We start from the raw sequence: 27,989 nt of genomic DNA, 5'->3' as shown, positions 1-27,989 counted from the left end.
AGTACAGTAGCCACTCACTATAACTCTAATATATACATAATCTTTACTAATGCTCCAACATAAAGCTCATAAGATGCCTATTTTCCAACCATAGTCCAATCTGTACATAAAAGTTCTACAGATAGAGAGGGGCTACTGTACATTACTTACATTATAAAACAACATTTTTGTAAATATTCTTACAAAGCCAGTTACACATAAGTTTAACAGCATAAACAGACTAAAAGCAATAAGTTCCACTATTACATAGCTTTTTTTGAAAAAGAACCTACAAATTCCAGTGATTTTATTGTGCCTGCATCAGGACGCGGTTTTTCGTAGCGATTCTCGCAGAAGTAGTTTTATCAAGTCCAAAACTACCTTGATGTTCTGAGGACCAAATCCATGTGTGATTAAATTATATGGGTGTTCCTGCCACATAAAACTGTCCATGATTGTGTCAAGATCTTCAATCACCTTTCTGGAGAAAATAAAAGAATTTAGTAAGCCTACGTGAAAACTTTGTAGGTTCTTTCACAGTTGCTACATTGGATGCACTTTTCTAAAACAAAAATCAAATAACAAATCATGTTTCCTGGAATGAGGAATCACAACTCAAAGGAAAGCAATATCCTTACACTATTTCAACTGAGGCAATGATTTACTTGGCATTGGAAAGAAAAGGTAACAATAAAAACTGAGCTTCACATGACAAAGGTAGATTTAATGCTTATGCTCATACGTGGTTAAAAAAAATCAAAACAGAACCGACTGAGAAAACATTTAACCAAACATTTCATTAATTTTACTTTTTCATATGTCTGCCTTCTGCATGCAGTTTTCATGACATATAGCTATTTGTTTATTATTGTTTGTCATTGATAAGTTGATATGTCTAGATTAAGAATCTTAAATGGCGAGGGATAAACAAGTGACTGAGGGAATAATTAAATTGAGAAATATTAGCAATGTTTCACCAAATCAAGTTTGATGGAAAGTTTAAAATGCATATTTGCCTGTAGTCAAGTGCAGGAATTGGGTTCTGATAAAATCAAAATATGCAGTAAGATTTTTTTTGGTAAACCTTTGTACTCAACAAGGTTAGGCATGTTCATACAGCAGAATTAAACATTTGATTTTTGTTTGAGAGAATCATACAGCACAGGAGGAAGCCACTCAGACTACTGTGCCAATGTCACCTCTTAGAAACAGTTATCAAATTAGTTTTACTCCTCTTTCTTTACAGCTCCGGAAACATTTGCTTTTCAAACATATAACCAATTGACAACAACATTGACAACAAAGCAGAAAGTAATAGACCAAGATAATAGAATGTGAGGCTGGATGAACACAGCAGGCCAAGCAGCATCTCAAGAGCACAAAAGCTGACGTTTCGGGCCTAGACCCTTCATCAGAGAGGGGGATGGGGAGAGGGAACTGGAATAAATCGGGAGAGAGGGGGAGGCGGACCGAAGATGGAGAGTAAAGAAGATAGGTGGAGAGAGTATAGGTGGGGAGGTAGGGAGGGGATAGGTCAGTCCAGGGAAGAAGGACAGGTCAAGGAGGTGGGATGAGGTTAGTAGGTAGATGGGGGTGCGGCTTCGGGTGGGAGGAAGGGATGGGTGAGAGGAAGAACCGGTTAGGGAGGCAGAGACAGGTTGGACTGGTTTGGGGATGCAGTGGGTGGGGGGGAAGAGCTGGGCTGCTTGTGTGATGCAGTGGGGGGAGGGGACGAACTGGGCTGGTTTAGGGATGCAGTAGGGGAAGGGGAGATTTTGAAACTGGTGAAGTCCACATTGATACCATATGGCTGCAGGGTTCCCAGGCGGAATATGAGTTGCTGTTCCTGCAACCTTCGGGTGTCATCATTGTGGCAGTGCAGGAGGTCCATGATGGACATGTCATCAAGAGAATGGGAGGGGGAGTGGAAATGGTTTGCGACTGGGAGGTGCAGTTGTTTGTTGCGAACTGAGCGGAGGTGTTCTGCAAAGCGGTCCCCAAGCCTCCGCTTGGTTTCCCCAATGTAGAGGAAGCCGCACCGGGTACAGTGGATGCAGTATACTACATTGGCAGATGTGCAGGTGAACCTCTGCTTAATGTGGAATGTCATCTTGGGGCCTGGGATAGGGGTGAGGGAGGAGGTGTGGGGGCAAGTGTAGCATTTCCTGCGGTTGCAGGGGAAGGTGCCGGGTGTGGTGGGGTTGGAGGGCAGTGTGGAGCGAACAACCGAGTCATGGAGAGAGTGGTCTCTCCGGAAAGCAGACAGGGGTGGGGATGGAAAAATGTCTTGGGTGGTGGGGTCGGATTGTAAATGGCGGAAGTGTCGGAGGATGATGCGTTGTATCCGGAGGTTGGTAGGGTGGTGTGTGAGAACGAGGGGGATCCTCTTAGGGCGGTTGTGGCGGGGGCGGGGTGTGAGGGATGTGTTGCGGGAAATACGGGAGACGCGGTCAAGGGCGTTCTCGATGACTGTGGGGGGAAAATTGCGGTCCTTAAAGAACTTGGACATCTGGGATGTGCGGGAGTGGAATGTCTTGTCGTGGGAGCAGATGCGGCGGAGGCGGAGGAATTGGGAATAGGGGATGGAATTTTTGCAGGAGGGTGGGTGGGAGGAGGTGTATTCTAGGTAGCTGTGGGAGTCGGTGGGCTTGAAATGGACATCAGTTACAAGCTGGTTGCCTGAGAGGGAGACTGAGAGGTCCAGGAAGGTGAGGGATGTGCTGGAGATGGCCCAGGTGAACTGAAGGTTGGGGTGGAAGGTGTTGGTGAAGTGGATGAACTGTTCGAGCTCCTCTGGGGAGCAAGAGGCGGCGCCGATACAGTCATCAATGTACCGGAGGAAGAGGTGGGGTTTGGGGCCTGTGTAGGTGCGGAAGAGGGACTGTTCCACGTACCCTACAAAGAAGCAGGCATAGCTGGGGCCCATGCGGGTGCCCATGGCCACCCCCTTAGTCTGTAGGAAGTGGGAGGAGTCAAAAGAGAAGTTGTTAATAGACCACTCTGTTTTACTTCTCTTTATGATTTGTGAACAAAACAACTAATAATCCAAACTTCAATTTTTTGATTTTTATTCCCAAATTTTAAAAAAAATTTCTCCCTTACATTGACATGAATTGAGAATCAGTCACCAGAAAGAAACCAAAAGAGTAGCAATAAATGTGTCTTTTTGGAAGGAAAGATATTGCTAGTACCAGCGGGATCAATGTTTGGGCCCCATCTATTCACAACATATATCATCAATTTGAATAAGACAATTAAATGCAATATTTCCAAGATTGTTAATAACACAAAACTAGGAGGACCTGAGTGGTAAGAATATTGTTTCAAGTCTATTTCGATAGGTTAAGTGTTAAGTTAACAAATTAAGTTAAATACATGGCAGATGCGGTATAATTTGGTAAACGTGAAGTCATCCACATCAATAGGGAAAACAGAATCGCAGAATATTATTTAAACAGTGATATATTGGTAAATGTTGATGTACAAAGGGACTTCGGGTCTCCTTGTACACCCATCATTGAATGCAACTATGCAGGTGGATCTTGCATGCAAGGGATTTCAGTATAGGAGCAAGGATGTTTCCACATAGCTGTACAGGGCCTAGGTTAGATCCTGTCTGGAATAGTGCATGCAATTTTGGTTTCCTTACCCAAGGAAAAGTTACACCTACCACTGACAGAATTAAGTGAAGGTTTACCAGGATGTAATGACAGCTTTGTTGTATGAAAAGAGAGTGGATCAATGGGCCTGTTTTTACTAGAGCTGAGAAGAATGAAAGAAGGATCTCATTGAAGTTACATACAATTCTGAGAGGATGCAGAGATGATGTTTCTCTTATCTGGGAGGGGGCTCTAGCAGCAGGGATTTTTGTCTCAGTATACAGTGTATATTCTTTACGACTGAGATGAGAAATTTTTTCACTGAAGTTTGTAAGCCTGTGGAATTCTTTACCATAAAAGGTAGTGGAGGTCAAATCAAATGAATATATTCAAGAAAGATAGATTGATTTCTGGACACAACACAGATATAACATTGAAATAGAGGATCAGCCATGTTCATGATGAATAATGGCATAGGTTTGATGGGTCAAATAGGTTATTCTTGGTCCCACTTTCCATGTTTCAATCCCACATTCATCTCTCAGACTTTATCTCTGGATACTCTTTCCTTGCCTCTTCATGTCTTCTCTTCACAATTAAGACATGGCGCAACTATCTCTACCATAGCTATGTAACTTGAATTTCCTCTATAGCTATTCATGTTTGTCTATTACTCCAGAACTAAGGTAGTTCCCTATATTTTTTCCACTTTGATGCTCTCTAGCCCTTATTTTCATTCCCGTTCCTTCCTATCACCTCATAGTTTTACCTTACATTCAGTCCCTACCTCGATACATCATTACCTTATTGCATTTCTATTTTCATGCCAGGTATGAATTAGCCATTGGAGTAGCCAACAAGTACCCCCCATAGCATCATCAAGATACTTGTTGTGCCTCATGGAGAGCAACCTCAATTGTCCCAACCTCCTCCTTCAACAGCCTTGTGGGCTAATCTCACAAACTGTCTTCCAACTCCACTAAATTTGACCAATCAGTTGTGAGTGTACATGGAGTATAGTAAGGGGATGAGTTAAGCAGCCTTGCGGGGCACCAGTGTTGAAGATTATTATGGAGGAAATATTGTCACCTATCCTTACTGATTGAGGTCTGTGGGTCAGGAAGTTGAGGATCCAGTTGCCGAGGGGGAGCAGATCCTAGATCTCGGAGCTTGGAGAGGAGTATCGCTTTGAAGACAGAGCCAAAGCCAATAAATAGGAGTCTGTCATAGATGTCCTTGTTATCCAGATGTTCTTGGATGAGTACGGGGCTGGGCGATGGAGGCTGCCGTGGACCTGCGTAGGGCTAGCGTGATGGCATTTGCCGTGGACCTGTTGCGACGATAGGCAAATTGTAGGGCCATTCAGTCCCTTGAACCAGCTCCACTGACTGACGAGAGACTTCACATCCACTCTCCTGCCCTTTTCCCCATAACCCTGGATTCCCTACTGATCAGAAGTGCATTTATCTCAGTCTTAAATGTACACAAAGTCCTACAGCTTTCTGCGGCAAGAGGTTCCCTCCGACAGAACAAATTCCTCCTTATATCGGTCTTAAACAGGCATCCCTTTAGTCTGAAACTGTGCCCTCAGGTCCTAGACTCTCCTGTGTCGGGAAACATCCTCTCAGCATTTGCCATGTCAAGCTTCTTGAGAATCCCACATGTTTCAATGAGATCACTGCTCACTCTTCTAAATTTCAACGAGTAGAGTACCAGCTTGTTCAACCTTTGCTTAGAAGATAATCCAACTATGCATGGGATCATCCTAGTGAACCTTCTCTGAACTGCTTCCAAGTAAATAATACCTTTTCTTAAATAAAGGGACCAAAATGACCCACTATTATAACACCCTGTACAGTCTGCAGTCTATCTTACACCTAAGACCTCCCTATACTTATAATCCAATCTATATTAAATAAGAGTTAACATTCCGTTATCCTTCCTAATTACCTGCTGCACCTTCTATATTTTATGCACATGTACATCCAAGTTGTTTTGTGCTGCAGTTTTCTGTAGCTTTTCTCCATTTAAATAATACTGTTCTTTTATTGAACAACCACACATTTTCCCACATTATACTCTATTTGGAAACATTGTGGGCTGAAGGGCCTGTTCTGTGCTGTACTGTTCTATGTTCTATGTTCTATGGCGCTCACTTCCTTAAATTCTCAATATTTCTCTGTAAACTGTCTGTACCCCTCTTGAAACTTGTCATTCCACCTATTTTTGTGATGTTTGATCACAGTACATTCACATTCTTCCTCCAAGTCATGAATATACATTGTAAACAGCTGCAGTTCCAGCACCGATCCCTATGAAACTCCATCATTTATAGGTCGTCAACCTGGAAAAGTATTCCTTAGGCCCTTCACTGTTTCCTGCTCATTAGTAAATTTTCCACCTATGCCAATATACTACATCCAATACCACGGGCTCTTATCTTTTGACTTAACCTTTTGTGAGGTGCCAGTCGAATACCTTCAGGAAGTCCAAATAAAACACATCTACTGGTTCTCCCCTATCCACTCTGGATGAGATTTCCCCAGAAATTCTAAGAGATTAGCTAAATACAATTTCCCTCTTATGAAGTCATGCTATGTTCAATTAGATTACAATTTTCCAAATGTTCTATTACTTCCCTAATAATCAATTTCAATATTTTTCAAACAATAGGCGTTAGGCTGATTGGCCTTTAGTCACCCACTATATGCCTCCCTTTTTGAGCAAGGGTGTCACACTGGCAGTTTTCCAAGCCTTTGGCACTTATCCAGAATCCAAGGACTTTTGGAAAATTACAACCAACAGATCCACTATCACTTTGGTATCTTCTTTTAGATCTAAAGATGCAAGCCAGGGGACAGGGGACTTAACTGCCTTTAGCCCCATTAGTTTGTCAAAACTACTTCTCTAGTGACAGTAATGGTACACAGTTTCTCCCTGTATCCTTTAGTATTAATGGGATGTTTGAGCTATCTTCTACCATAAACACTGAAGTGAACTGTGTGTTCAAATCCTCTGCCATTTCCTTGTTCTCTATAACTTTTTCAAACAAAGAGTGGTGCGTATATGGAATTAGCTGCTGGAGGAAGTGGTAGAAGCGGTTTCAATTACAACATTTAAAAGACGTTTGGACTGGTACACAAATAGGAAGGGTTTAAGAGTATTATGGGCCAAATGCAGGCAAAAGGTTCTAGTTCTGTTTAGCATATCTGGTCAGCATAGATGAATTGCACTAAAGAGTCAGTTTCCATGCTGTATGATTCTGAAACTGTCTCCCCAAATTCATTTCCTAAAGAGTCTATGTTCACTTTGATCTTTCTCTTCTTTTTTATATATTTAAAGAGCTCTCACTGTCAGTTTTTATATTCCTCACGAGCTTGCGCTTGCAGTTTACTTTCCTTTGTTCAGAGTTGCTCATGGGACATTACTGCCCTAATTTTCTGTTTACAATGCTCCTGAAGTAAGCCATAATGTTAACATGTGAAAAAAAAAGCCCTATCCATACACACATACACACATATGAGGTCCCTCACTGCTGAAAAAAATCTGACAAAGATTGCTTTTTGCAAATGATTTTAGTTCAGGAGGACTGGTAAATCATTTAAATAATATCCCAAATGTGATTAAATGGAAATGTATAGATGAGAACTGTACCAGAAATTTTGAAATCTTTGAAAATGCAAACAAGGTTGTTTTACTTTGTATTAAAATTTAGTTCTAAAGCTGTGACACCAGTCCAAATTTCAGCTAAAGTAATTTCCACCTAAATACATCATTCTTTACTCCCACCAAATGCACACCCAATTCAAAAGAAAGGTTCTGGTGAGACGTTATTAAAATATAATTATTTATCTGTTGACAAGAACAGTTTCATGTTTGACCTTATATGTATTTTTTGAAAGTTATCGAAAGGAGATACAATATCCTTTGTGTTTTGATTATCAAGTATCACCTTTCTAACAATAATCTGTCCACCATGCTTTAAAAAAAATTCACACTAGCCCCAATTCCACTGTCTTCTGAGGCAGAGGATTCCAAAGTGTGTCAACCCTTAGGGAGGAAAGGATATCCTTACCTCAGCCCTCAAGGGAAACTTATAACTTTAAAACTGGTTCTGCACGTACCATAAGAGCAAACATGCTTTCCATGTGCACCTTGTCAAGACCTTTCTGGATCTTGCACATTTCAACTGAGTCACCCCTCCTACTTCTAAACACTTGTGGAAACAATCCTAGTCTTTGCGATCTTTCCTCATTAGGCAACTTGTTCACTCCAGGTATCAATCTAGTAAACCTCTCCAGCACCTTTTGTAATCTTCCTTAAGTAAAACCAAATATTATTTGGAATATTGCGTGCAGTTCTGGTCGCCCCATTACAGGAAGGATGTGGAAGCATTGGAAAAGTGCAGAGCAGATTTACCTGGATGTTGCCTGGTCTGGAGCACAGGCCCTATGAAGAAAGACTGAGGGACTTGGGTCTGTTCTCATTGGAGAGAAGAAGGCTGAGAGGGGGATTTAATAGAGGCATACAAGATGATCAGAGGATTAGATAGGGTGGACAGTGAGAGTCTTTGTCTGAGGATGATGACTTCAGCTTGTACAAGGGGGCATAGCTTCAAATTGAGGGGTGATAGATTTAAGACAGATGTCAGAGGCAGGTACTTTACTCAGAGAGCGGTAAGGGCGTGGAATGCCCTGCCTGCCAATGTAGTTAACTCGGCCACATTAGGGGCATTTAAACAGTCCTTGGATAAACATATGGATAATGATGGGATAGTGTAGGGGGAGGGGCTTAGATTAGTTCACAGGTCGGCGCAACATCGAGGGCCGAAGGGCTTGTTCTGCGCTGTATTGTTCTATGTTCTATGTTCTAAGAAGCTCTTCACTCACCAGTACCTCAGAAAAAAAAACCCTAAATGTGACAGTATAAATTTTTCAGCTATTCATATTAGCCATCCCTAAACACTGACAGTAAGATTGCAACTTGTGCTATATAAGACAGTTATATAATTCTGTTAGCTATTCTAGTGCTGTAGAGCTGGTCACGCAGAATATATCCAGCTAAATTCCATGTTTCTACTTGATTCAGTAGCTGTTCTTCCTTTCGGCAAATTGGGGGAAATGTTGCCAAATGTTTATAAAAATGTGTGAAAATAAGTAAGAACATAATTTCTGAGTGACATTGGTGTATAAGCCTCTACTAAATTGAGCAAGTCACTAAAAATATTTGATGTGTGGCACAACTGAATCACCAACTCGCCTTTGTTGGATTGTATGAGGGAATTTTAAGAACGAAAATTGCTATTTGATGCTACTATTTCTCCAATCAGGAAGTTCTTAATTGGAATGAGCCAATCACAACGTGCACAACTCAATTTGTATTTAAAATAAAAAATCTCATTACTTTAATAAACTTAAAAATGGTTCACTTGAAGCAATTTGAAATTGGACAACTAGGATGCCTGAATTGCTTCAATCATTTGCTGAAGGAAGGAAGGAAGCAGGTTCAGACACCCCAATAAGTCAGCTTTGCGAAGACTGATGTTTCAGCTGGAAGCAATCATGAAGAAATTTGTTTGTTTTCATTTATAAAACAAGTTCTGATGTTAAATATAATTAGAACACCTTATTCAAACTATCACGCAAAATACAACACAACTCAGATGTCCCAATCAATTTTGGAAGCAGTATGTAGAAAATATGTGTTATTTTGAAAATTTCACTATTGTAAACTGCGCATAATAATTTGATATTTCAATTGCTCGTAAAATGTTAACGTACTTTTTAATGAATTCTAGAAATTTACTTTACAGTAATAGTATTTAAAAAAAACGTGGTTGTGATTAAATAGATAAAAGTGAATAGTTTTAAAGGGCTCTTCTTTCCAACTTATTCCAGATAAAATTTAGATTAAGAAAATGTTAAACTTTGTAGCATCTAATCATCTGTATTTAAAAATTATAATATTTTTAAACTATATTCTACATTCTTTTGACTGGGCGAAGGCTTAGAGGTCTGCTGGGTACCATCAATGCAAATCTTTCAGTACTTTGCATGAACGGAAGGGAAAATGAAAGGAGGACTTCCACTTCTCCACCTGCCAAGAACAGTTTTCACTCCCACTTTCCTACTAGGGAATTAGCTATATATCATAAAACTCACCTCCTGCGTGAATAAAAAAGTCAGCCAAGCTTGGGATTCATACTCAGGTCTTCTTGTGATGGTCCAACACTGAACTCACATTAGCTAATTACCTTGAGTTGTTCTCAATTAAATACAGAGATTTGCCACTTGCCTTGCTGCATATATTTCTGAAGCTGCAGCGTGCTCTGCTATCGTGCTGGCACATTCATCGACAGGAAAGTACCCAAGGTTGAGCTGATGAAAATTTTCAGTCAGTGTTTTTGCTTCTCCTTCACAGAGTCGAGTAAATGATGTGTGTAGTGTCCGGTCATAGCCAGTCACAGGCAAATCCAGAAGCTGGCGAATGTCAAAGCGGTTATCTCTCCTTAGCCTTAGGTAGCTTTTAATGACTGTTTTGGACATTTTCTCAGGAGGGATAATACGTCTCCTAATCTCCCCCTTTGTTACAGGATATTTAACTTTTCTCTTTTTGTCATCTGCTGAGGGGAGCAAAGCAGGTACATGGGCAACAACAATTTGTTCTGCAATAAAAACAAAGCAATGGTGTTAGATATTTTCTGATTTTCAACTGAGGAAGCAGTATAAAACTACAACTGACTAAGATAGGATCATGAAATCCACTTTTATTTATCTTTGAACTTGATAATCCTTGACTCTCATGAAATGAATGGAAATATGAATCAGTATGTGGGCTTGTTGGAAAACATACTCATATCTACAATACACTGTGGTGACTTCATCTCATTAAAATATGATTGAAGCTCAACAGAATTAAAGTTCCAGTGTTCCAGTCTTTCCCCTATATTCTGATTATAAAAAATAATATTATACACAACCGTCTGTCTCATTCAAGCAAAGTTTACTTGAGAAGGGAAAGGTCATTAACGTAAGTGTTTCAATGATTTCTCTTATATCTTCCTATATGTGATCAGTACTTAGTTCAGTGTTAATAAAGCAATTTTAAGCAACGTTGCTAATGTGTACAAATCAGATATTTTTAATGAGGTTTGATTGTGTTAATAGTACTGTTTAAACATTTCAACATATTAATAAGCTATATAGTTTATTGTCAAAATGTTAATGCGAAAGGAAAATGGACAATTACAAAGTTGCAGATGCCTGTTAAAATATTATATAAAGGTTAGTGATACAAGACAGACAACAAGAGCTTCTTTAAATATCTAAAAAGAAAGAGGGAAGCCAAAGAGAACAAGCTCCTTAGAGAGTGAGGCTGGTGAAATTGTAATAAGAAATTGGAAATGGTAGAGGAGTTGATTAAATACAATGCTTTGGTCTTCCCAATAGAAGATACTAATAGCATTCCAGAATTACTAAATATTTCAAGGGACAAAATGTGAAGAGGAAATCAATACAATAATTAATACTAAAGAAAAAGTGTTAGGGAAACTGGTGGAGCTAAAGCCTGATAAATCCCCTGGACATGATAGAATATATCCTAGGATATTAAAGGAAGTAGCTACAGAGATAGTGGATGCACTGGTTAGTTATCTTACAAGAATCCCTTCAGTTCTTGAAATGACTCAGAGGATTGGAAACTTGCTAATGCAGTACCTTTATTTAGAAAGGGAAGGCGACAAGTAACTATAGGCCAGTTAGTTTAATGTCTGTTATTGGGAAAGTGTTAGAGTCTATTATAAAGTAATAACACAGGAGTTAGAGATACATAATATGATCAGAGTCAGCACAGCTTCATGAAGGGCTTCTGTTATTTGTCACAAATTTGCTAGAATTCTTTGAGGAGTTAACAAGAAGGATAGATAAGGGCAAAGCAGTAAATGCAATATATATCTACTTTTAGAAGGCATTTGATTAGGTCGCACACATTTGGCTACTTAATACGATAATAGCCCATTTTTCAGTGAATAACAGGAAAGACCACTGGAATGTTGGCTTTTATTTCAAAGGGAATGGAGGTTTTTTTTTGAAATATACAAGGCACCAGTCAGACTACAGCTGTAATACCATGTACAGGCTTTGCCCCCTTATCTGAGGAAAGCTATATCAGGGTTGGATGTAGCCCAAACAGGATGCACAAAACTGATCCCAGGTATGGAGGGCCAGTCTTATCAGGAGAGGTTGAATAGACTGGCCTGTACTCACTGGAAAAGAAGAATAAGAGGTGACCTTCTTGGAACATCGAAGATTCTTAGGGGACTTGATGGGGTAGATGCAGAAGGGTTGTCTTCCCTTGTGGGACAGTGTAGAACCAGAGGGCAAAATGTCAAGATATTGGTTTGCACATTTACGTGATGAGAAGGAATTTTTTCTCTCAAGAGGATAGTGAATCTGTGTAATTCTTTATGCAGTTGGGTATTGAGGCTGGGTCATTAAGTTTATACATACATAAATATATACATGGATTCAGGCAGATTTTTAAGCAGTCAGCGAATCACAATAATGGGGAAAAGTGAGGGATGAAGATTATCACATCAGCCGTGATTGCAATGAATGGCAGAGAAGATTCAGTGGGCTCAATGGCCTACTTCTGCTCCTGCATCTTATGGCCACTGGAATGATGGCTTTTATTTCAAAGGGAATGGAGAATAAAACCTGGTCTTATTTTGAATTTGACATAAATTCTACTTAGGATAAAAGAAATGTATCAAACAAAGGTAAATTATTATGAACAAATTATATTTTGTCATTGGGAAACTAGGTTTACCAAGCACATCAATGACAAAGAAATCCTCTAAGGGTAAATTTTCCTCTTACTATTCAACCTTACATTTCTACCAATATTATGTTTATTATTGCTGATATAATCTCAACCTTCTTTCTTAAATGGATTTACCTACAAAACTTTAACAAAATAAATTTAAAATATAATTGTACATACTGCATTCATCATTCTGAAAAAGTAATTACTTTAAGGTATCTTGATCGATTTGTGATTTTACAAAATTTTTGAAAGTAGAAAAGTATTACAGGATTTCCATAAATTAAGTCTATGTTATTAAGTTTGAAACTTCCTAGTTGGGTGGTTTTTAAGAAATAAACTGTACCTTCATCCATTGCTGCTGCATTAAGCATATTACAAGATGGATATGGATTCACAATCATTAACTCTGGTCCTGAATCTGAAACTTAATTTTAAAAAAGTTAAAAACTAATATAAGGAAATTGTTCTCATATAATATTCACATTTTCTAGAAATATATTGCTATGTTAACATAAAGCCCATTAAACGTGGGTACACCCTTCCTTTTGCAACCAAGACTCAGAAACCAGGACACTGAAGAAAAGGACTATAAGCAAAGAAATGTAGTTCAGATTGAATATGGCCTCTTTGTTTATATCAAAAGAAACACTAATGCACAGGTCTAAAATTATACTTTTGTAAAAAGAGCATTTTTAAAAACATATTTTCATGGAATATCACCACTTGTTACTCAACCTTAATTGCCATTTAACTTGGTTGCTGGCTAGGCCATTTCAGAGGTTGGTTAAGAGTTAGCCACATTACTAAGTGTCTGAAATCACATGTGAGCCATAAGGACTTTTATCCCTAAAGAACCTTAATGCGAACCGGATGGGTTTTTACGACTATCTCTTAGTGAGACTAGCGTTCAGGTCCATTTTTATTGTATCAATTGAATTTAAATTCCACTAGCTGCTCCGGTAGGATTTGAACCCATTAGTCTGGGCCTCTGTCCACTAATCTTGTGGTATTACCTTTACTGTCTCTCTGCATTCCCTTTTTTCCCCCAAAACCTCTGTCATGGTATTAGCAGAAACAATACTCAGAGTCAGAATCATACTAATGTGTTTGTTTTAATGGAGAAATATCTCCATTTACATCAGAATTTTTTTGAGAACCAACTATCTATAAATTCATATTCCAAGGAATATCCAGGACACAAATTTTCTTCTCAGCTTTACAATGGGTAAGGCAAAGATAAAACTGTCACATTAGAACAGGAAATACTGGAATTAGCAAATTGGTAAAGGAGTAAAGAAATCCCAGCTTCCTTCATAACTACATGTGCACGATCACGTTCTCTATTACCAACACAACATTGCCAACTGCACAACATTTCTTCCTGAGAAGGAAGGCTTAATGTTTGTGGAAAATCTCATTTATGCTCCAGACACGACTAGGTAGACTTTCCACAAATGCAGTGCCCTGAGATCAATAGTTAGGGTGATTTACAAATTGTATTATGGCTTTCTAGCAAACTGTTCACTCCATGGCCATACAGTTGTCATGCATCTCCAGCTAGTTGCGTGTGAGATCAACAGCACAAAACCGTCTCAACACCAATTCTCAAACACTAGAGTTGAAAAACCCTAGCCACCAAACCAATATGTCGTAAAAATCCTGCACTTTGAGGACATTATAAAATCCATATAAAGTTGGCTAGACCAGTTCATTTGATTTTTGCTGCCATTAAATAATTTACAACTCAATAAAAAGGCATCAAGTCTTGAAGGATTTTGTTATTCCTTCTACAACCCCTAGACTTTCCAAGATTCACAGCTAACTAACAAGTACTATGAAATGTGAACTCTGCTCTAATATAGGAAATATAGGCAACCAATTTGAACACTGTAAAGTCTCACAAACAGCATTAAAATGTTGGTCGTATTAGCCAGGATAGTGGGGAGAATGCAGAATTCAACCAATCTACTTATGAAAACAAATCCTGCAGTTGAAGATGCATTTTATTTTTTAAAATTAGATACCTTCTGTTATTCTGTCTTCCATATCTTGCTCACTTTTGTTCCTTTCCAGCGCTGCTGTTATAAGGAATACTGTTATCAGAAAAACTACCATCTTGCATATTTTTCTTTAACCTGAAAATTTTTTTATACAAAGGTATCAAATGTCTCAATTAATTTATGCAATTTTTCAACCAGGCTATTCATGAGGAAAAAGTGAAATAGGTTTAGTTTCAGCCTGATATTAGCTCAAACTTTTGTTAGAGATACCATATGAATTTTTAATGATTGAAAGCAAGAGTACAATTTAATAAATCTGCAGTTCTTTTAAATTTCCTTTAAGGCAGTAAGTTTGATTTTCCCTTTCAGCACCTCATTCAGCCAGAGTGCTCAGAAGCATTTGTGTCTGTAATCGTGTGAAAAATGGCCTGGATTGATTGAGGTTTCACATTGGCAATAGTCAGAAAATCAGCCCCGTGGTCCTCAAGTTATGATTTATAAACTTCTCACTAGAAGTAGTACTTGTAAATGACACTACACAAGAAAATTATATAACCGCTTTGACATTCGCCAGCTTCTGGATTTGCCTGTGACTGGCTATGACCAGACACTACACACATCATTTACTCGACTCTGTGAAGGAGAAGCAAAAACACTGACTGAAAATTTTCATCAGCTCAAACTTGGGTACTTTCCTGTTGATGAATGTGCCAGCACGATAGCAGAGCACGCTGCAGAATGGCCTACTTCTGCTTCTGTATATTTTGGTTTTAATGCAATACCAGAAGCAACAAACCCACAGAATTTCAGGATTAATATTGGATCAGTCAGTCTGATAATCCAGAAACAGATCTTCACAGGAACCTGGAATTCTTTCTCCTCTCCGCAAACCTTGCAAGTCGATGCCCAAATATTCCAGCTAAGTGCATAATTGTAAAGTTCTTAATAAACCAAACTCCAGTAGTACCCCCGATATAATAAAATGTGAGGCTGGATGAACACAGCAGGCCCAGCAGCATCTCAGGAGCACAAAAGCTGACGTTTCGGGCCTAGACCCTTCATCAGAGAGCTCTCTGATGAAGGGTATAGGCCCGAAACGTCAGCCTTTGTGCTCCTGAGATGCTGCTGGGCCTGCCGTGTCCATCCAGCCTCACATTTTATTATCTTGGATTCTCCAGCATCTGCAGTTCCCATTATCACTCCAGTAGTACCCCCAGTTAGCACTGGATATCTCTGACTTTTCTCCCGTCAACACGCAACCAGATTCACTGGGCTTAGATAAGTTGGTTTGTTACTATAGATAACAAAAGCATACATTATATCAGGTAAACAGAATAGTTTGTGTGAAGAGTATTCCAAATAATTTAGTCAGGAAACTCTTAAGTATATTGATTAGTTTTTTTTTTAAGTATACACGTAGGAGTTTTAAATTGGTAGCGGAATCAAGGTGTATGGGGAAATGAAACCAAACAAAGTAGCCTCTCTGTCTACTGACATTGACCCATCAGCTTAACTCTACTATCCCAACTCAATAGTATTTATCTCCTTTTTGCCCTGTTTCTAGACCATAACATGAGGTCAATTCACCAGCTGCCGAATGACACAGCATTAGTGAGAAAGTTTTTGTGAGAATTAGTGAGAATTGTTTGCAATTAACTGTAAGGAAATTCCCAATGTCAAGAGCAAGATGTCCCATTTTCCAACCAAGTGCTGAACAACAAGACAGAATTCTTGCTAGGCACTGGTGAGAAGCTTATTTGCATGTATAAGCCTGAATTTACATCCTCATAATTACAACCTCTCATGTCATTGTTTGCAGTTTCCCATTTTCCCACCCAAAAATAGACACTAGACGGTGGAAATTCCTGACAATGGAAGTGAGTATAGAAACCTGGTGACTCCAGCTCACTACCTGCTCCTCAGGCCATCCACCTTTAACAACAGGCAATCTTTAACCAACATCTCAGGGCATCTCCATGGACACCTTCTATCCACTTGGCTTAGCAAAGTGAGGTAGAAATTGGCATAGTGAGGTACAAACTGGAAAGGGGAGGTACAAATTTCCCTTTATCCAACATGTCTGGACGAACTGACAGAACAGTGCACTGTAACTGCATTACTGCCAGCATTTGAACAGGTGCACGGCTACATGTTAAAAATGGTGGTAGTGCCAAGACTCTTGGAAGATTCCAGCAGTGTATTTCTGCCTGTGGAGAGTGGGAGAATGTGACAAGAGGAGAGCCACTTGGGTGTAGGACATTGGTAATCAAGCAAGATTGGGATAGCATGATAAAACTCATGGGGGCACAGAGAGAAATTCGCCAGAAGTGACAATTAGCTGATTTCTGATAAAATTCAGAACTTAACATATGACTAGTATTTGTTCCTCAAACTGCTGCAACTACAGTGAATTTTGAAGTAATGCCTGCTTAAAGCTATGGCATCTAACGTGCAACTTAGGAATCAAAGACACTCCAAGCAGAATTTTATTTCATCTGCAACTTTCACACAAGAGAAAATTTGTACTGTACACTGAAGACAGAATAGTTAGAAATCATAATAAACGTGAAAGCTCACTCACTTCCCAACACTTCAAGTGTTGCCAAAACTGCTGCCCATCCACCAGCACTAAAATACAACCTTGCATTAGTTTGGATTCCAGAATCCAGTAGCAAGTCTTCTTTTCCACTAAGATTCTCTGTCAAAACTTCAACATCAGATTCATTTGCTAAACGAACATTTGAGAAGATTTCATCCACTACATCAGCTTTCAAAACAGTGTGCAAGAACTCTGGCAATACAAAAATGAGGCATTGTTAGGGCCATTTTTTGAATTATTTACTATACTTGTTATAAATCAAAAGTATTTTAAATCTAGATTTGACATGAACTATTAATCAGAATATCCTACAATTTTCAATCGCAATGCTGTTCGACATTGTTGACTTCATAGCTTCGCATTAGTTTAAAAATGTAAAATTACCCACGATTCCTCTGCAAAATTATAAGTTGTGGCCTGTGACAAAAATTAACTGAATTGATTTTGCTTCTATCAGAGCTCTGATGCAAGTCATCTAGACTTGAAAAGTAGGCCTGGTCTCGTTCCTCGGATGTAGCCTGGCCCCACTCTCCAGCAGTTCTAGCATTTGGTACAGATTCTAGCATCTGCAGTAGTTTGCTCCTTTCCCAGTGAAGTAAGGCAAATAAGCAGTTCATCCAAAGTAAAAAATGTAAAGTAAAGATAACAGCCCATGGTATCCAAGGAAATTTGGCTAATTTAAAGGCAGGAAGCAAAGGGTGATAGTCGAGAGGTGTTTTTGCGACTAGAAGCCTGTGTCCAGTGGGGTTCCACAGAGATCAGTGTTAGGCCCTTGCTATTTCTGCCTTATGTGAAGGATTTAGACTTGAATATAGGAGGGTTGATCATTGCGTTCTAGAACAATACAAAAATTGTTAGGGTGGTAAATAGTGAGGAGGAAATCTTTTGACTATAAAAGGATACAGATGGGCTGATCGGGGGCAAATAGAATTCATCCAGATAAACGTGAAGTGATGCAATTGGGTAGGACAAACAAGACAAGGAAATACACGATGAATGGTAGGATTCTGGGAGGTACCACGCATCAGCAGGACTATAGTGTGCATGAACATCAGTCCCTTTCAGTTATCAGAACAGGTGGATAAAATGGGTAAGAATGTAAATTGTATACATGCCTTTGAGTCGAAGCACTGAATTTAAGAACAGAGAGGTTATGCAGGAACTGAATAAAACATTGGTTAGGCCACAATTAATATATTGCGTGCAGTTCTGGAATCTACACTATAGCTGGGTATGACAGCACCGCAGAGGGTGCAGAGGAGATTTACCATGATGTTGGCTGGGTGAGGAACTTTTCAGTTATGAAAAGTGATTGGGTTGTTTTCCTTACAGCAAAAGAGACTGTGAGGGGACATGGCTGAAACATATAAAATTATGAGGGACATTGATAGGTTAGATAGAGAAAAACATTTCCCCTTGATGCAGAGATCAATGATCGGGGGACATAAGTTTAAGGTAAGGGGCAGAAGGTTTAGAGGAAATGTGTGAAAAAACATTTTCACCCAGACGGTGGTGGGAATCTGAAACTCACTGCCTGTAAATGTGACAGAGGCAAAAATCCTCACCATTTAAGAAGTACTTAGATGTGCAGTTGCGATGCCAAGGCATGCAAGGGTACAGGACAAATATTGGAAAATGGGATTAAATGGGATTAGGGGTCTGTTTATACTGGATGGATGCAATTGACCAAAGTGCCTTTTTTTCTGTGCTGTAGTTCTCTACAGCTCTATAAAAACAAAACTTTAGTTGCCTGTCTAACATCATAGCATAAATCTGTTTTATGTGTTTTTTGAGAATATATTATTTTGTCAATTAGAAAGAAAAAAAGATACAAGATGCAGTATACTTGCATCGTTACTGAAACATCAAGTTAATTGAAAACATAGGAACACAGAAATTAGGAGCAGAAGGCTGCCATCAACCCATTGAGCATGCTGCACCATTCAACTAACTCATCGCTGATCTTTATGTCAATACCATTTTCAATACTATACCGACGTCCATGATGTCTTTAATACTTATAAATCTATTGATCGCTGTCTTGAAAGTACTCAATGACTCAAAGTTTTCACAGTTCTCTGGTGTAGAGAATTCCAAAGACTCACTGCCCAAGGTGAAGAGATTCCTCTTCAATTCGGACCACGTGATCTACCCTTAAACTGAGACTTTGTTCCTGGTTTTGAACTATCCTACCACATCCCCACTCCACTGATCAGCCAGGGAAACATTGTTCATCAACCTTGTTGAGCTCTTTAACAGTTTTTTATGTTTCAATGAGATTACTTCCTTTGTCTAAACTCAGAGAACATGGGCCTAGTCTCCCTAAATCTTCCTTCACAGGATATTTCTGCCCGTCAAAGCATAGGCTAGCAACCTTCCAATGCAACTCCTCTGTGGTAAGAATATCTTTCCTTAGCTAAGAAGACCAAAACTGTACACAATAACTCAGAATTACAAAATACAGAATCACTCATGGAAAACTTTGGTTCAACAGCAGAATCTTAAAAATGTTGTTACCTAAAACTCCCTCTTGCCCAGATGATTCAGATGGATGATACTGTAATTCGGGATTGTCAACGTCAGAATTTACACGATTATGGGTTAAGGGCCTGACACATTCAGAATCTAAAAGTGGTCCAAGATTCGATCCATTTTGGTCATGATTTGCCAGCTTGGCTGACCCAGTGCAATACTCTCCAGGTGACACATCTGATGGTTTCATGGTATTCTCTACCAAACTTTCAGTTAAGCAAGATCCTCTGGATATAGGATGGGGGGAGTGGTGTAGTTCTGCAATGTGAACTTTGCCATTATTATAATGAGACATTAATGATGAACCAGAACACTGATCATCAATTGATGATGTCCGTTTTCTGTAGCCATTTGATATACTGCATGTCTCAGTTAGAGATAGTTTGTGTGCAGGTGATTGTCCTACAACTAAGGAGCTGTCACCCAAGTGATATTTTTTCAATTCTCGACTTTGACTTCTGTTTTCATCTTTCATTACACATTGGTCATTAAATTCTGAGATCTCCTCTTTTTCAGTTTTTATATGCAGGATATCTGGTTTCTTGCCAGCTTGTGTTTCACCCATTGCATCATCAGAACCTAATTTCCCTTTGTCACTATCGAGCATGTCAGTTTCTCTCCAAGACTGATGGGTCAAAGGAAATTGAACAACTGAAGCTCCATTCCGGACTGTTTTATTGTCAGTAGGTAGAAAAGGCTTACAAGAGCCATCAAGTGAATTAGTTTCTTTTGTTAAATCATCATCTGTAGTCTTAATTTTATGCGGTTTTCTTATTTGAACAGCTGATGCTAAGACATCTTCTAAGTGCTTGGATTTCAAAGGCAGCTGGCCTCTGGATTTATCTTGATCACACGTTAACTGACACATGCCTCCAGTCCACCAATGGTAGGAATGGCCAGCTTCACATTCCCATAAAACAGCCAGGATTCCATTTTGGTGTTCTTCAACAATCTCCCTCCAGGTTGGGGTAAATGAGCATTGGTTACCATGACAATGTGACCAAATCACCAGCAGTTCAAGGTGTTCCCGGGTCAAGTGAAACACTGAATTGGAATAGTTGTCCTTCAGGAATGTATAATCTTAAAAAAAAAAGGAAAAATTGTTCAGAATTTCACAAAAAATGTAAATGTTTGTCAGAATCTTTCAAACACATATAATTCAACTCACCTTTGGGTTTGACTTCCATATTTCCAATGTCAAATTCTTTCTTTTATTGCCTGTAACAAATAACAAATTAGAATGCAAATTTGCTGGTCTCAACCACATTTAAAATGAAAAAAAGGTTTTCTGCTCGGAAAAAAAAACATAAAATTGGCTGCTCCCATCTCTGACACATCGCCAACCCTGATCAAGGCTAAAAGGACAAAATGAACTTTAATTCATCTCTATTCAGAGTGATAAGTACCACTCACCCCTCATATTTGATGCAGATCTAAACTGACTCCCAGTCTCCCTTTACTAGAGAATCTGAAACTCTTAACTTGGGTTTAAGTGTGTTTATTGTCTCGTCACTCCCTACATCTAAATCCCTCCAATGCTTGAAACTCTTAAGAATTCTCATTTTCCCCAATGCTGCATTTATGCATCCCAACAGCTGCATTCTCAGCATGCAGACCCCAAGCTTTTGGAGCTTTCATTTGACCTCACTATCTCCTTCCTCCTGAAAATCCATTTTCTTGAGCAAAAGTTTAGTTACCCTTCTCAACATATCCTGCTTCAGCTTGATGTTAACTTTTCTCCAATTACTGTACACTTCAATGAGCCATACTTCAACATTAATGATGCTATGTAAATGGAAAGTGTTATTGTTAATACGGCCAAATCATCAGAATTCAAACTGTCTGAGGAATAGATGATCTAGCCTTCAACATCACAAGCCATTTTCAGAGATCCTGATGTTTAAATAGAAAACTAGACCGCAACTCTGATAATTGGAGGCAGATGTGTGAGCTTCTACATACCAACAGTGAATACACATGTAATCATCTCCTCTCTCCCACATTATAAGAAACAGACTCAACATTAAGTTTGGACTATTGAAGAATCAGTCAACCATTAGGAAACCAACAGGTTATCTCTGCTGGTATGCCATTACACAATCCAAATAAAATCTTGATTACTAGTAACTCGAACACAGGCATTGGATTCTTCCATTACAGTAATTTTTTTTTAATTTTGAAAAAATATATTTCTCCCTGAACTCAGCTGGTTATTCATCTAACTAGTCTGATAGTAAACTTTAGGTCCAAATTCCACTGTAAAATTTTAAATACTTGTGGTAGGGAATACAAAATTCATGATGCCAGTAGGGCATGAAACTACACACTTCCAAGTTAAAACTCCCATAGAGAACAAACATTGAGAAAGCTAACTTTGAAATAAGTTATTTCTGAGTAAGCAATTCACTGGTTAGCTTCTAATTTGCATGTTCAAATTTGTACGTTTGTGTGAAAATGTTGAATATATGAATTCTTTAGTTGAAAGAGAAATTCCATCCTCAAAATTTGTTGTTAACATTTTGCTTATGTTCTGATTAGAATATATATTATGCAAATGCAATTACAATCGTCAGCTGAAGAACTATCTTGTTTGACAAAATAAGTTTCTTAACTGCTTGGTTCTCATAAGCCATCAGTAATTTTGATTACATGCCTTCTGCGTCTTTGATTCAGATGAGCCTACAGTGTTGGAGAATTGGCTAATGGGCAGGAAACAGCATGCGGGAATAAGGGATTCTTTTTCAGGTTGGTGACCAGTGACCAGTGGGATTCCACAGATATCAGTGCGAGCACTGCAACTGTTTACAATATACACGAATGATTTGGAGGAAGGAAGCAAATGTACTATGGACAAATCTGCAGATGACACAAAAACAGAGGGAAAGTTGCAAGACAGATGCAAACAGTTTATAGCGAGATACTGATAGGATAAGTAAGCAGGCAAAAAATTGCAAATGGAGTATATTATGGGAAAATATAAAGTTATTCATTTTTGGAAGGAAAAACAAAGGAAAAGGTATTACTTAAATGGAGAAAAACTGCAAAAAGCACGCTACACAAGGGGACTTGGGTATGCTTGTGCACGAAACAGAGAAAGCTAACACACAGATGCAGCAGGAAAGCAGGAAAGCTAATGGAATGTTGACTCTTACTTCAATTGGTTTGGCGTAGAAAGGAAATTTTACTGCAACTGTGCAACATGTTGATGAGACCACATCTGGAGTAGTGTGCATAGTTTTGGTACCCTCATTTAAGAAAAGGTGTATTTCACTGGAGGCAGTTAGATAGGGAGAACTAGGATGATCCCTAATATTGCAGGATTGTCTTATGAGCAAAGACTAAAGAGGATTTAACTTTACTCACAGCAGTTTAGAAGAATGTTAAGTGATTCTCATTGAAACCTAAACGATTTTAAGGGACTTATATAAATGCTGAGAGGACATTTCCCCTTGTGGGAAATAGGCCATAGTCTCAGAATTGAGGGGTACCAATTTAAGATTGAGACGAAGAAGAATTTCTTCTCTCAGAGGGTTCTGAGTTTTGTACCTCTTTTTCACAGACAGTTGTGGGAACAGAGTCCTTGTGCATATTTAAAGCTGAGAGAGATTCTTAATCAGTAGGAGAATCAAGGATTATAGGGAAAGGGTAGGAAATTGTACATGAGCAGTGTCAGATCAGTCATGCTCCTACTGGATGCTGAAGCAGTGTAGAGGGGCCAAACAGCCTACTCCTGTTCCTACTTTTTTAATGGTCTTATGACATTTGAAGACCACACAATAATAGTCAAGGAGCTGTCCACATACCAATCCTCTCTCAGGTAAAACTATTAAAATTGATTAACAGGTTATTAATCTCACTGTCTTCTAATGCATTGCTGGTATACTTCCTATGTATGTGCCATTGTAATGGAATGAAGCATGGCAAAAGTTTGATTATTTTGGGTCATTACTCTCTTATAAAAGACAGAATGAATGTTATAGAAATCTTTTAAATTATCACTTATTTGGATCGATTGAATCCAAATCAGCTTTCTGACACTTACAGAAGTTAAGCACAAAGAGTCACAGTTACAAATTAAAGTCAAAACATGAAATGTAGGAGATTTTTCATGTAAAAGGATATGCAATAAATTATTTTCATACAAGGTGCAATGAGAAACCTTCATGACTTTCAAGGAGCAATTAGACATGTTCTTCCCAATAGAGTGTAGAGTTGGATGAACACAGCAGGCCAAGCAGCTTCTTGGGAGTAGGAAAGCTAACATTTCGGGCCGAGACCCTTCATCAGAAATGGGGGAGGGGAAGAGGGTTCTGAAATAAATAGGGAGAGAGGGTGAGGTGGATCGAAGCTGGAAAGAGGAGAAGATAGGTGGAGAGGAGTCAAACAGGCGGGGATGGAGCCAGTAAAGGTGAGTGTAGGTGGGGAGGTAGGGATGAGATAGGTCAGTCCTGGGTGAACCGAACAGGTCAAGGTGGGTTAGTAGGTAGGAAATGGGGGTGCAGCTTGAGGAGGGAGGAGGGGATAGGTGTGAGGAAGAACAGGTGTTGCACTTCCCGCCCCCACACCTCCTCCCTCACCCCCATCTCAGGCCCCAAGAGCAGGAAGTGCTACACCTGCCCCCACACCTCCTCCCTCACCCTTATCCTAGGCCCCAAGAAGACTTTCCACTTCAAGCAGACGTTCACCTGCACATCTGCCAATGTGGTATACTGCATCCGCTGTACCCATTGTGGCCTCCTCTACATCGGGGAAACCAAGCAGAGGCTTGGGGACCGCTTTTCAGAACACCTATGCTCAGTTCACAATAAATAACTGCACCTCCCAGTTGCGAACCATTCAGCTCCCCCTCCTATTCCTCCGACAACATGTCCATCCTGGACCTCCTGCAGTGCCACAACGATGCCACCTGAAGGTTGCAGGAACAGCAACTCATATTCCACTTGGGAACCCAGCAGCCTAATGGTATCAATGTGGATTTCACAAGCTTCAAAATCTCCCCTCCCCCTAGTGCATCCCAAAACCAGCCCAACTTGTCCCTGCCTCCCTAACCCGTTCTTCCTCTCACCTATCGCCTCCTCCCACCTCAACCCGCACCCCTATTTCCTACCCACTAAACTCATCCTGCCCCCTTGACCCATCCATCCTCCCTGGAATAACCTATCTCCTCCCTACCTATACTCACCTTTACTGGCTCCATCCCCACCTCTTTAACTTGTCTGTCTCCTCTCCACCTATCTTCTCATCTATCCATCTTCAATCCCCCTCTCCCTCCCTCCCTATTTATTTCAGAACCCTCTTCCCCTCCCCCCATTTCTGATGAAGGGTCTAGGCCCGAAACGTCAGCTTTCCTGCTCCTAAGATGCTGCTTGGCCTGCTGTGTTCATCCAGCTCTACACCTTGTTATCTTGGATTGTCCAGCATCTGCAGTTCCTATTATCTCTTCTCAACAGAATTCAGCATTACAAGAATTCCATTAAAAGAACAGGAAAATAGGGACTAAAGTAATTTAACTGTTTCAATTTATGTGGTGTCCTACAGTATGGGTCCAGGAAATTAGCTGTATTGCTAAATTCACTGTATGTGAAACCACTCAACTAAAGAATGAATGAATTCAGCAGGATGAAGGCAAACTCAACAACCTCACTGCCAATCCTTTACAAAAACAGCAAATAAGACTGCAAATGCACTGCCTCATCGTCAAGCCACTGGATAAAAACATCCAGTGTGAACCTGTGTAGATAAAAAGACAAATATAAATATGCAAAATACCACAGAACTCTGTGCAGTTGCTCATTTTTAAACCATATATTAATTAAGGAGAAAACATTAGAAATATTTACGGCATCAGGCAGCATCTGTGTGACAAACACAAAAGTTAACTTTTGATTTTGTCTCTCCTCCAATGCTGTCAAACACATTGAGATTCACAGTGTCTTTGGTATACAGTATATTTCAAAAATTGAACATTTTCGCTCGCTTTGTGAATAGCAATTTTTTTTGAAAAGCATGTTTACAAACATGAAAGGGTAGGTCTTACACATACAGTTTTGCGTATCTGAGAATCGGTATTTGTTCTTGACTGATTCAACTTAGGCAGCTCCATTGCTTACCCGAACATCAGGACCACACTCCACAATTCTGACCACAGCCAGCCCTACACATCCACGTGCCATCCCATATCCTCCGCTTGACAGCCCAGAGCCCGCCCGTATCCTCCCCTCGACAGCCTAGTGCCCACCCGTATCCTCACCCCTACAGCCCAGTGCCCAATCGTATCCTCCCTCCTACGGACCAGTGTCCATCCGTATCCTCCCTTCCTATGGCCTAGTTCCCACCCACATCCTTGCCCTCTGTAGCCCAGCGCCTGCCTGAATTCCACCCCCCACCACGGCTGAGTGCCTGTTTGTATCGTCCCTCCTACGGCCCAGATGCCGCTCCTATCCTAACCCCATGGCCCAGTGCCCGCTTGTATCCTCCCTCCTACAGCCCAGTGTCCACTCGTATCACCCCACTACGGACCACTGCCGACCCGTATCCTCCCTTCCCAAGGCCTAGTGCCCGCCCGTATCCTCGCACCCCGCATCCCCCCAGACCCAGAGCCCGCCCATATCCTCCACCCTATAGCCCAAAGCCTGCCAGTATCCTCCCCTTGATAATCCAGTGCCCACCCATATCCTCCGCCCAACAGCCTAGTGCCCACACATATCCTGCTGTCTATGACCCAATGCCTGCCCGTGTCCTCTGCCCTACAGCCCAGTGCCTGCCCGTATCCTCCCTCTACATCCCAGTGCCCTCACTCCATATTCTCCTCAACACAGCCCAATACCCCCACCCCGTATCCTCCCTACCACGGCTCTGTGCCCACCAATAGCCTCCCCCCATGACACAATGCTTGCCTGTATCATCCACCATAGAGCCCAGTGGCCCCCGTATCCTCACCACTACGACCCAGTGACCACCCATAACTTCATCCCCTACAGCCCAATGCCCCCACCCTGTATCCATGCCCCCTACAACAGAGTGCCTCCCCATATCCTCCACCTACAGACCAGTGCCCACCCGTATCCTCCCCACAACACCGCAGTACCCTGACCCCGTATCCTCCCCCGATGGCCCAGTGCCCACCCTATCCTCCCCCCGACACCCTAGTGCCCTCACCCCATGTCCTCCCCACTACGGCCCAGTAACCGCCCATACTCTCCTCCCTATGACCCAATGTCCGCCCGTATCCTCAGTCCCTACAGCATAGTACCTGCCCATATCCTGCTCCCTGCAGCCCAGTGCCCCATGTATCCTCACCACTACGACCCAGTGCCCGCTCATAACCTCATCCCCTACAGTGCAGTGCCCCCACCCCATATCCTTGCTCCCTACAACCCAGCTCCTGCCCAGATCGTCCACCCTAAAGACCAGTGCCCGCCTGTATCCTCCTCCCACACCCCAGTGCCCTCACCCAGTATCCTCGCCCCCATGACCCCATGCCCGCCCGTATCCTCCACCCACACCCCAGTGCCCTCACCCCGTATCCTCGCCCCCTATGACCCCATGCCCGCCCGTATCCTCACCCCAGTGCCCTCACCCCGTATCCTCGCCCCCATGACCCAACGCCCTCACCCCGTTTCCTCCCCGTCAAACTCCAATAGCCCGCGGTGTCTCTTCCCCCCCACCCACTGCATCCCAAAACCAGTCCAACCTGTCTCTGCCTCCCTAACCGGTTCTTCCTCTCACCCATCCCTTCCTCCCACCCCAAGCCGCACCCCCAGCTACCTACTAACCTCATCCCACCTGCTTGACCTGTCCGTCTTCCCTGGACTGACCTATCCCCTCCCTACCTCCCCACCCACACCTTCTCCACCTATCTTCTTTACTCTCCATCTTCGGTCCGCCTCCCCCTCTCTCCCTATTTATTCCTGAACCCTCACCCCATCCCCCTCTCTGATGAAGGGTCTAGGCCCGAAACGTCAGCTTTTGTGCTCCTGAGATGCTGCTTGGCCTGCTGTGTTCATCCAGCCTCACATTTTATTATCCAATAGCCCGCCCCCGGTTTCCTCCCTCCTACACCCCAGAGCTCCTCCCCTCTACGGTCCAGTGCCCGCCCGTATCCACCCCCCCGCCCACCGGCGATCCCGGACAGTTCGGGGTAGGATTCAGCCCCCAGGTCACTCTGGTGTGTGACACCCCAGCCCCCCGGACCCTTTGGCCGGCGGAGACGGTGAGGAAAGTAGCTGTTCACGTTCACGTTCACCCTGAATCTTACCGGGAACGGGTGCGGAAAGGCTCAGGCTGCGGCCGGACACCAACACAGTGCCGCACGGTTCGGCCGCGGGGTGGGGTTACTGCTGCTGGGGGCTGATCCCGGGCCTGATCTCGGTCCCGGGTCCCGGGCTCAGGCTCTCAGCAGCAGGAGCTGGATGTCCGTGGAAGATGGAGGATGGTCCCGTCAGGTACAGTGTCTGC

The 27,989-nt window shown here is 41.3% G+C and overlaps 1 protein-coding gene across 6 annotated transcripts; it reads right to left on the bottom strand.

Annotated features, from left to right (window-relative positions):
- LOC125456610 (uncharacterized protein KIAA1958-like) lies at positions 1 to 27,989 on the bottom strand. 6 transcript variants are annotated; one of them, XM_059647902.1, is made up of 8 exons: positions 27,790 to 27,989; positions 20,701 to 20,750; positions 19,518 to 20,612; positions 16,983 to 17,192; positions 14,426 to 14,479; positions 12,745 to 12,825; positions 9,740 to 10,242; positions 1 to 460 (listed from the first exon to the last, which is right to left on the bottom strand). In XM_059647902.1, exons 2-7 carry the CDS (start codon positions 20,717 to 20,719, stop codon positions 9,848 to 9,850), a joined length of 1,854 nt encoding a protein of 617 aa, XP_059503885.1. In that variant the 5' UTR covers positions 20,720 to 20,750; positions 27,790 to 27,989; the 3' UTR covers positions 1 to 460; positions 9,740 to 9,847. The 6 variants fall into 6 exon arrangements, with proteins under 6 accessions (XP_059503885.1, XP_059503887.1, XP_059503886.1 ...); XM_059647904.1 differs by having other exon boundaries at positions 14,426 to 14,476; XM_059647903.1 differs by lacking the exon at positions 27,790 to 27,989 and adding an exon at positions 25,643 to 26,066.

The sequence above is a fragment of the Stegostoma tigrinum genome, chromosome 8 (genome assembly GCF_030684315.1).
Source record: "Stegostoma tigrinum isolate sSteTig4 chromosome 8, sSteTig4.hap1, whole genome shotgun sequence".
NCBI classification, from domain to species: Eukaryota; Metazoa; Chordata; class Chondrichthyes; order Orectolobiformes; family Stegostomatidae; genus Stegostoma; species Stegostoma tigrinum.
The sequence above is the reverse complement of the archived record's forward strand: the minus strand, read 5'-3'. Positions and strand labels throughout refer to the sequence as shown.

Coding starts and splice junctions, on each gene's coding strand:
- LOC125456610 (XM_059647902.1), bottom strand. Junction 17,193..19,517: donor TGGGCAAGAGGGAGTTTTAG/GTAACAACATTT, acceptor TTGTATTGCCAG/AGTTCTTGCACACTGTTTTG. Junction 12,826..14,425: donor GGAAGACAGAATAACAGAAG/GTATCTAATTTT, acceptor TTTAAAATTAAG/TTTCAGATTCAGGACCAGAG.